We start from the raw sequence: 10693 nt of genomic DNA, 5'->3' as shown, positions 1-10693 counted from the left end.
CTATTTTCATTCTTCTACAGGTTGACATCAGTTATGCCAGCACCATTTGTTGAAGATGCCCTTTTTCTTTCTTCCATTGTATAATTTTTGCTTCTTTGTCAAAAATCAGGTGTTCATAGGTTTGTGGGTTAATATCTGGGTCTTCGATTCGATTCCATTGCTCAACATCTCTGTTTTTATGCCAATACCAAACTGTTTTCAGTACTGTAGCTCTGTAATAGAGTTTGAAGTCAGGGATGGTAATGCCTCTGGAAGTACCTTTATTGTATAGGATTGTTTTGGCTCTCCTGGGTTTTTTGTTTTTCCATACAAAGTTGATTATTGTTCTCTCAAGGTCTGTGAAGAATTTTGTTGGGATTTTGACAGGGATTGCATTGAATCTTTAGATTGCTTTTGGCAGAATTGCCATTTTTACTATGTTGATCCTACCAATCCAAGAGCATGGGAGATCCTTCCATTTTCTGGTGTCGTCTTCAATTTCTTTCTTCAAAGCCTTAAAGTTCTTGTCAAATAGATCTTTCACTTCCTTGGTTAGTTTCACCCCAAGATACTTTATGCTATTTGTGGCTATGGTGAAAGGTGAAGCTTCTCTGATTTCACTCTCTGCTTCTTTATCCTTTGTGTATAAGAGGGCTACTGATTTTTTTGAGTTGATCTTGTATCCTGCTACATCACTGAAGGTATTTATCAGCTGTAGGAGTTCTTTGGTAGAGTTTTTGGGGTCACTGATGTACATTATTATCATCTGCAAATAACGAAAGTTTGACTTCTTCCTTTCCAATTCAAATCCCCTTAATCTCCTTAAGTTGTCTTATTGCTATTGCTCGAACTTCAAGCACTATGATTAAGAGATATGGAGAAAGTGGCCAGTCTTGTCTTGTTCCTGATTTATATAAAGTTTTCTTCTATAATTTTGTTGAATATATTTTCTGGGCCTTTGAGCCGGAATTCTTCTTCTTCTACCCCTATTATTCTTAGGTTTGGTCTTTTTATGGTGTCCCAGATTTCCTGAATGTTTTGTATTAAGAATTTGTTGTATTTGCTGTTTTCTTTGATCAATGAGTTTATTTCCTCTATAGTATCTTTGGCACCTGAGATTCTTTCTTCTATCTCTTGTATTTTTTTTTTTTTTTTGGCCTGGCGATCGTGTCTACTTCCAATATCCAGGAGGATTACTATATCTTTTTTTGGGAGTTCACCTTCTTATTATCTTCTCAAGGATCCCAAATTTATAGGCTTGATGTCCTTTAATTATGGCTAGAAACCGAATATGAGTGAGTACATCCCATGTTCATCTTTTTGGGTCTGGGTTACCTCACTCAGAATAGTGTTTTCTATTTCCATCCATTTGCCTGCAAAATTCAAGATGTCATTGTTTTTTACCGCTGAGTAGTATTCTAGCATGTATATATTCCACAGTTTCTTCATCCATTCTTCCACTGAAGGGCATCTAGGTTGTTTCCAGGATCTGGCTATTACAAATAATGCTGCTATGAACATAGATGAGCATATGCTTTTGTTGTATGATTGGGCATCTCTTGGGTAGATTCCCAATAGTGGAATTGCTGGGTCCTGGGGTAGGTTGATCCCGAATTTCCTGAGAAACTGCCACACTGCTTTCCAAAGTGGTTGCACAAGTGTGCATTCCCACCAGCAATGGATGAGTGTACCCCTTACCCCACAACCTCTCCAGCAAAGGTTATTATTGGTGTTTTGGATTTTAGCCAATCTGACAGGTGTAAGATGATATCTCAAAGTTGTTTTGATTTGCATTTCCCTGATAGCTAGGGAGGTTGAGCATGACCTTAAGTGTCTTTTGGCCATTCGAACTTCTTCTGTTGAGAATTCTCTGTTCAGTTCAGCGCCCCATTTTTTAATTGGGTTAATTAGCATTTTACCGTCTAGTCTCTTGAGTTCCTTATATATTTTAGAGATCAGACCTTTGTCAGTTGCAGGGTTGGTGAAGATCTTTTCCCAGTCAGTAGGCTGCCTTTGTGTCTTAGTGACAATGTCCTTTGCTTTACAGAAGCTGCTCAACTTCAGGAGGTCCCATTTATTCAATGTTGCCCTTAATGTCTGTGCAGCTGGGGTTATGCGCAGGAAACGGTTCCCTATGCCCATTTGTTGTAGAGTACTTCCCACTTTCTCCTCTATCAAGCTCAATGTGTTCAGATTAATATTGAGGTCTTTAATCCATTTGGACTTGAGTTTTGTGCATGGTGATAGATATGGATCTACTTTCATTCTTCTACAGGTTGACATCCAGTTATGCCAGCACCATTTGTTGAAGATGCCCTCTTTCTTCCATTGTGTACTTTTGGCTCCTTTATCAAAAATCAGGTGTTCGTAGGTTTGTGGTTTAAGATCCGGGTCTTCTATACGATTCCATTGGTCAACTTCTCTGTTTTTATGCCAATACCAAGCTGTTTTCAATACTGTAGCTTTGTAATAGAGTTTGAAGTCAGGGATGGTAATGCCTCCAGAAGTACCTTTATTGTATAAGATTTTATCTCTTGTATTCTGTTGGTTATACTTGTCTCTGTAGTTCCTGTTCATTTACCCAGATTTTCCATATCCAGCCATCCCTTGGTTTGTATTTTATTTATTGCCTCCATTTCAGTTTTCAAGTCTTGAACTGTTTCCATTACCTGTTTGATTGCTTTTTGTTAGTTTTCTTGGGTATCTTTGAGGGATTTATTCATTTCAAATGACTTTTGTTAGTCTTCTCATCCATTTTTTTAGAAGTTAAGAGCACTGGCTGCTCTTCCAAAGGTTTAATTCCCAGCACCCACATAGTGACTTACAGAGGTTCTAACTCCACTTCTCCAGGGTCTATCATCTTCTGGCATCTTTGGGTACTTCATGCAAATAGAGATCAGACATACATGCAGACAAAACACCCATACATGTAATATAATAAAATAATGACAATAATACATGAAGGTAGAATATAGAAACCTAGAATCCCAGACCCTAGCCTAGTTTGGTAGAAAGAGTTCTAAACCTGGAATCAAGATCTAGTTATCCCAGTCTCTGGGTGGACAGAACTAGGTAACTAACTGTACTCTGCTTTTCAGTACTACATGGATAGAGGGGCTATCCTATTTATCAATTATTATAGAAATCAAATGATTATGTACAAAGACAAGATAACAGCATAGTGATGTCACCCATGTAGACAAGAATATATATATTCAAACCTCGTACATTTCTTGTGCCTCTTCCTATCTATGTTAAGTTGCCTTAAGTATCCAAGTCTATTTAGTCCGCAGTGAGATGAGAATGACCATACTGACATCATTATAAGAATTAATGAGTCATTATGAGAATTAAACAAGATATTTTTTCTAAGGATATATAACACCATTGTTACTACTCAGTAAATATTAGCAAGCATTATTATAAAACTAAACAAAACTACAATCTCCTACTAACCTATAAATTCACTGAATGTTGGGACTTTAATTTATATAAGTTTATTCAATGAATGTAGGAATTAATATTTTATGCACATATAATATCATAAAGTTATCCCAGTAAAGACCTTGTTATGTTGTCTGAACTTCATACATATGTTCTTTTTTTTCTCTTTTTTAATATGGTTTATTTTTTATATTTAAAAATTTCCATCTCCTCCCCTTCTCCTCCCCCTTCCCTCCCCTCCCCTTCACCCATACCCCCCCTCCCTCCCTCTCCAAGCCAAGGAGCCATCGGGGTTCCCTACTCTATGTTAAGACCAAGGTCCTCCCAATTTAAGGGAGCTTTTCACATCCTGTTTAAGGGTCTCTATCACTTTCATAATGTTACATTTAAGGTCAATTTCTTCTACTTCTTCTGGATTAGGGTGTTCAAGTCTTCCTGTTGCATGTTCGCTGGATTCTGGTGTTATCATGTTGCTTTTCAGGTTGTTGGAGGAATTCTTGCTTTGGCGCCTGCCCATCTCTTCCTTCAGATGTGATCAGGAGAGTCTTGGCATTTTGGTCCAATCTTTGCTGTGGCTAACTGTATAATTAGGGGGTTTTCTTGGTCTGCCTTCTCTTAGAACCCCTCAGCCCTGGAGTTGGCTCTCAGATACCATCCACCCTTAAGTAGGCTGTGATGGTGGATCTAAGGACCCCACAGATGGAAAGGAGTGCTTGGGGGAAAGATGGGATGGGGTAACTAGAGAAAGCCAGTAGTCCCGGAGACACCCCGCTGAATGGCCAGGAATGTTTAGGGAATTGGAGGGGGCCTGTACTCCATTCCTGGGGCATTAGGCCAGCCGGGCGAGCACAGACTTACCCCTCCAGATGGACCTCCTGGTACAGGAGCAGGGCCTCTTGCTGGCCAAGGATCTCCCTGCTTATGTTTCTGAAAGTTCATCTGGAGTTGTCTGATCTTATCTTTTACTATACCTGACTGGTTAACACAGAAGCAACAGTCCTCCCTGAGGAAGAGACAAAGGCTACCTCTCTACTGTTAGGAAATCTAATCCTTGCCAGTTTTGTAGTACTATGCAGTCAGCAAGTCTATTTACCACTGGAGGGTTAGGATTGTGTGTGCCACCTATTAAAGGTCCTGGATGAACTGCAAGGAAAGGTGATGGCAAATGGCTAGGTAGTCAGTCCTGCTCCTCCGGTGGTGACACTGGTGGTTATGCCTAGGGCTGCTAGAAAGGGTGTGACCTGAATTGCTCATTTCTCATGCCATGCTTCTATAAACCCAGTAATGGGAACTGGCAAAGGTTCTTCACCAGGTTTACCCCCTAGCTTTGGAAAAAGGAACACCAGGGCACAGACCACCTAGCGGCATACTTATGTGCCGCTGAGAACAGACACAGTGTGAATGTTTGGGCATAGGAGTTGCGGGGGGGTTGTACTAAGGGTTATGGTACTATTACAATCTGCAGAAGTCAGGATGTTCACAAAGTGTGTTCCTGAGGAGTTAAAGCAGTCTGTGTGAGAGAGATGGGAGAGATAAGGGATGGTTGTGATATTCGGCTCAGAGCAATTAACAAGCAGCAAGGTGAACGAATCTACTAAGACAATGGGTAAGGATACAAATGGTGGTTGTGAGTTTGACCAAGGAGGGACACACAACCAACATTCTCCAAAACAGTCAGGCAAGGCATTATTCAGTAGCTGATACACAGAGGTTAAGGTCTGAAACAAGAGATAATATGACAGGGAGGTGGGATAAATATCATCAAAAGGGCACAAAGCAGGGAGGGTTCCAATAGAGGAAGAAGAGCGAGTATCTTGATAGAGAGTTGCCTGCATGGTGAGGCCCCGGAGGGTGTAACAGGCGTCAGGACCTTTACCAAGTAGGCGAGGAGAGATGGATGGTTAGAGCAGGTGAAGGATTTGGAACTATGATGGGTAGCAGAAGCCAGCAGAAACAAATGATCTATACAAATATTAAGAGGTCGGAAGAAGACATCAACTCCCCTGGAGCTGCAGTTATAGGTGATTGTGACTGCCTGACGTTGGTGCTGAGAACTGAAATCCACACTACTCCCCCCACTAAAAAATACTTGAAGAATTATATTCAAAATTATCATCTGGCCTCCACATGATGTGCACACATATCGCATTCATGCATACACGAGCATGTATACACACACAAATTTAAAATAAAGTAATTTTATGTTAGTTACTATTTCCATAGAAATCATCCTATAGCATTGCCATACCTTAAGTGAACCAGATCTTTTTTGCTTACAGAGGCCAGAAGACACCCAGCCCCACTCCAAAATTCTTGGAATTTGAGGCCCCTGCTGTATTGTGTCAAAGTCTTCCTCCTCGTCTACCCTCTTCCGGGGCTGGGAACCAGTTCCTCGTTTCTCTTCCTAAGAAAGAGTAGCTGTGAAGAGCAAGGCAAAGAGGGAGGCAGATAAAAGCCGCTGTTCCAAGCAGTACCAGGCACCAAGGAACAGCGATGCCTGTGAATGACTCCAAAGAAGCAGGGGTGCAGCAGATGGGCTGTCTGGGTAAGACTACACTGGAAGCCTGGGAGCTCGGGGAGGATCCGCTCAGGTCTCTGCATGCCTAGGCTCTGGTCAATGCTCTGCCCACTCAGATGAGAACCAGCTAGTAACCACTGAGAACTGGTGCTAACAGATACTTGAGAAACAGCTTTGGATTCCTACCAACTCTAGGATTCTAAAGTTTCCTAGGTAGAGCGGGGTAGGGTCATGGGATGAGGATGAGTAGACTTCTCCCAGCAGAAATTTGGTCCTGGGAGATGAAGACTTGGGTTCTGGGTCCCTGGGTCCCTGATAGGTGGAGTTTCTAGCTGCACCCCTGACTGAAAGCTAACTTCTGGAATCCCAGGGAAGTGGAGGTTGTGAATCTGAGCCCCTAAGACCTGGGAAGGCAGAGGTTGAGTCTCTGGACTCCTGAGACCTGAGAAGCTGGAGGGCTGGGACTAAACACCTGAATCCCCGGGGAGCTGGAGCTGCAGACCTGGATGCTCAGGTCCTGGGAAGGTGCAGGTCATGGATGTGGACCTCGGGTTGGACAACTGACTTTGGGGCTCCTTCCTGGGGAGGTGGGGGCTAAGGGTCTGGCCTCTGACTTGAAGAGATTATGTCTGGGTTCCTCTGGGCCAGGTAGTAGACAATCCATCCATCCCTCCCCCTGCAGGATTTCTGGACCGGGGCCACATTTCCCTGGTGCTGCAGCTGCTGTCACTCATTTTCTTTGCTGGACTCCTGGCTGCCATCGTCATCCAAGGTCAGGATCATCTTGGAGTTTTGGGGGATCCCCTGGGTGGTTTTCAGCTCAAGAATCCAGGACTAACAACAGGAGTAACTAAAAAGAGCAATGGGTCCTTCAGAAGATGCTAGGAGCTTCTTGGGGCTCCTCCACTTCTACTTCAGTTTAGGAAGGGAATAGAAGCAGTAGAGGGTTCATGGATATTAGAATTCCTTATTTTTAAATGTGATAAAATAGCACCCTGGATATCAAATATGGTGTCTGTGTGATCCATGGCACACAGTGAGTGTTCAATAGTTACAATATTATTTTTCTGTCAAGTTTCCAAGATCCCCAGCTCAGAGGAAATACAGTGGGAACAGAAAAAGCAGGAGAAAATGTTCCAGGACCTGAGCCAGCTGAAGTCTGAAGTTGGTGAGTGAACAAAAACAAAGTGTCCTGGGACTGAGAGGGCCTTCGTGTGGGGGTCACATTATTTTAGCTGCTGGCCATCTCTGAGCTTCCACTTCCTGACCTGTGAATTGGGAATAATTATAAAAAATGAGAAAGGCATGCAGAGATCAATGGGAGCCATGTACACAGTAGGCACTCAATTAAACCAATCTGGCATCTGTGAAGAAGATGGGTCCAGAGCTCCTGGATTCTCTTGGAGTAGAACAGGCTTAGGAAATGGAGAGAGGGGAATGGCTTGACCCGGTACTCTGGTAAAGGAGGATCCTCGTTCTGGAGGCCTTAAAGCTGGGCAATCATAGGGACAAAAAAAATTCAAATATGGATCCAACATGATCTACCTTCGCCAACAGATAGCCTCTGCCGCCGCTGTCCTTGGGATTGGACATTCTTCAAGGGAAACTGTTACTTCTTCTCCAAGTCACAACGGGACTGGCATGACTCCATCACGGCCTGCCAGGAAGTGGGAGCCCAGCTGGTCGTCATCAAAAGTCATGAGGAGCAGGTGCGACTGGCTAACTGTTCTGAGGCGTCTTCTGAATACTGGGAAACGAGGACAGAGATGCTTGTTTATATGGTGGCTTCTAGAAAATGGGCTGCTTGCTCTACTTGGAAAGATTGAAAAGAAGCATATGAACAGGTGTTCCCAGGCACCTTTCAAATAAGCATACACCAGCTCTCAACAGTGATGAATGCTGTGGGGGGAGCATTTAAAGTGAAAGTAGTTTCTGTGAGTGTGCTGACCCAGGCAAAACAACTTGACAGGTTTTTATTAATCCTTATTAGTTATGTTTACAATTTCCTTGGTGTACATATTCTTACGAGGGTTGGTTTTAAGTGACCAATGAGGTGTCACTCAATGAAGACCTGAAAAAAATCTCACCACTTGCATGGCTCATGGTCACAAACTGATGCAATCTGGATCCAGGATGTTAAAACTGGCCTTGAGTAAACCTGTGTGGACATACTTAGAACACATAATGTGGAAAAACATGTAGTGTTATCAAGCCAGCTGTACACACTATCTGCATAAGTCTAAGCAAATCTGCCCATAGGTATGCAAATGATTCAGAAGTTCATCTGGCAGTAGAGAGCTTGCCTAATATACATGAAACCCTGGACTCAATCCTCAACGTCACGTAAGCCAGGTGGTAATGCACACTTGTCATTCCAGCCCTTGTGAGGTGAAGGCAGGAGGGTCAGGAGTTTAATGCCATCCTCAGCTATGTGAGTTTTAGACCATGAGACCTGTGTCTTATGGGGCTGAGAACTTATGGGGGCTCCTGACTAGAAATATGAAAAGGTTAAAAGATTCCAAGCAGATCCTGCTGCCAAGAGATTGGGGTAGCACATTAGCTTTTCCATTGCTGTGACAAAATATCTGAGAACAACTTCGGGGGGAGAATTATGTCTCATAGCTCAGAGGCTTCGGTCCATGGTCAGCTGGATCCATCGCTGTGGCAAGGCAGAAAGGCAGTATGAAGGCACAGCAAAAGAAAGTCTCCTGCCTCGTGGCAGACAGGAGTAGAAAGACAGAAAAAGGGGACCAGGGACAAGACCCTCCTCCAAGGACGCTACCACTGTGACCTAACTCCTCCATCTAAGCGACACTTTCCAGCTCCCATAGCCCACAAATAAGGCTGTCAAATACTGAATCCAGCCCACCTCTCCCTGAGGGTTGATAGGCCCCACCCCTCCCTAAGGATCTATAGGCAGGTAACAATGGCTAAGAGATGGAGAGACACTTTCTTCAGTGGTGTAGCCACTGGGAAGCCACTGCCAATACTTCTGTAAGAAACCCTAACTAAACTAATCAATTTACCAAAAATACAAATGTTTTGTAATCCATTGATGAACAAGAGGCTTTGGGGGAAGAGATACAAGCTGGGAAATAGGGGGATGCTGCTGCCTGACTCTTTCCCCTTCCAGTACTTCCTGCAGCAAGCTTCCAAGAAAAATGGCTACACCTGGATGGGGTTGTCAGACCTGAACAAGGAAGGTGCATGGTATTGGCTGGATGGTTCACCTCTGTCAGACAGGTAGTCCTGGGGAAGGGAATACCCTGAACAGTAGAAGGGGAGGGGCTATGACTGACTCGTACTGCTTTTCCAGGTCCCCCCACACTCTGCCACCACATCCTCTGGCCGGCATTATTTTGGTGGGGTTTGCACTAAATCTTCAGGTTGCTTTTGGTATTTTTCATAATGATCTCCTAAACATGGGTGGTCTCTCCATCATTTAAGATCTTCTTCAATTTCTTCTGGATTTTTAAGGTTTTCATTGTAGAAAGTCTTTAATTTCCTTGGTTAGTCTTATTTCAAGATACTTTTAGAATGGAATTGTTTTCCTGATGTCTTTTTCAGGGAAACATATATATCCCTATATATGTTGTCATACTTTTTCTTTTTTCTTCTTCTTTTTTTTTTTTTTTTTTTGGTTTTTTTGAGACAGGGTTTTTCAGTAGCTATGAAGCCAGTCCTGGAACTCACTCTGTAGACCAGGCTGGCCTCGAACTCACAGAGATCTGCCTGCCTGTGATTCCTGAGCACTGGGATCAAAGGCGTGCTCTAGCACCACCCAGTTATATGTTGTTGCTCATGTATAGGAATGTTGTTGGGTTTTTGTGTGTCTGTCTTGTGTAACTGTGAATGCTCTTTGCAGATTTGAGAGGTACTGGAATAAAGGACAGCCCAACAACATTGGGGGACAAGACTGTGTGGAATTCAGAGATGACGGCTGGAATGATGCCAAATGTGATGACATGAAATTATGGATCTGCAAAAAATCCTCAACTACCTGTTCCAGCAAGTGATGGCCACAGCCCCTCTCTGCAGCTTCCACAGCCTAAACATCCCTGTTGGACAGTGGGCTTTTGCTTGTGCTTTTCCCAGTTCCTTTTCCCTGTCTATGGGTGTGGAAATCTTAGTATTACTTCTGAAACATATCAGTCTCCTTTGTGAGTAACTATGGTGCTAGACCACTGATGGCCTTCCTTTGATGTCTCCAAACTCCTACTGGCATAGTAGTGGTCCTGCCATTGTGTTTGACCACATTAAAGTTGTATGGGATAAACTGACAGGCTAGGTATGTTCCATTCATTTCCCTCATCATCTTTGTTGAGCTCAGAGGGTTTATATAACCATATCATTATAATATACATTATATTAATAAATGGTCACGTGTTGTCTGAGTTCACAGAGATGCTGGTTCTGGAATTAAGGTTTCCCGCTGTCTTAGTTAGGGTTTCTACTGCTGTGAAGAGACACCATGCCCATGGCAACTCTTGTAAAGGAAAACGTTTAATTGGGGCTGGCTTACAGTTTCAGAGGTTTAGTTCATTATTGTCATGGTGGGAAGCACGGCTATGTGCAGACATGGTGCTGGAGAAGGAGCTGAGAGCTCTACATCTGGATCCTCAGGTAGACAGAAGAGAACTGGCTTAAAGCACATCCCTAGTGCCACACTTCCTCCAACGAAGTCACACCTCCTAATCATGCCACTCACTATGGACCCAGTATTCAAACACATGAGTCTGTGGGGCCATTCCT

At 43.3% G+C, this 10693-nt stretch overlaps 1 protein-coding gene across 1 annotated transcript; it reads left to right on the top strand.

Annotated features, from left to right (window-relative positions):
- The first annotated feature begins 5847 nt into the window (after nucleotides 1-5847).
- Nucleotides 5848-10144, top strand: LOC119825143 (CD209 antigen-like protein E). The gene is made up of 6 exons (XM_038345833.1): nucleotides 5848-5968; nucleotides 6624-6713; nucleotides 7017-7109; nucleotides 7499-7650; nucleotides 9075-9184; nucleotides 9807-10144. Exons 1-6 carry the CDS (start codon nucleotides 5917-5919, stop codon nucleotides 9955-9957), a joined length of 648 nt encoding a protein of 215 aa, XP_038201761.1. The 5' UTR covers nucleotides 5848-5916; the 3' UTR covers nucleotides 9958-10144.
- Nucleotides 10145-10693: the final 549 nt, after the last annotated feature.

The sequence above is a fragment of the Arvicola amphibius genome, chromosome 10, assembly GCF_903992535.2.
Source record: "Arvicola amphibius chromosome 10, mArvAmp1.2, whole genome shotgun sequence".
NCBI classification, from domain to species: domain Eukaryota; kingdom Metazoa; phylum Chordata; class Mammalia; order Rodentia; family Cricetidae; genus Arvicola; species Arvicola amphibius.
Note: the sequence above shows the minus strand (reverse complement) of the source record. Positions and strands in the feature narration are given on the sequence as shown.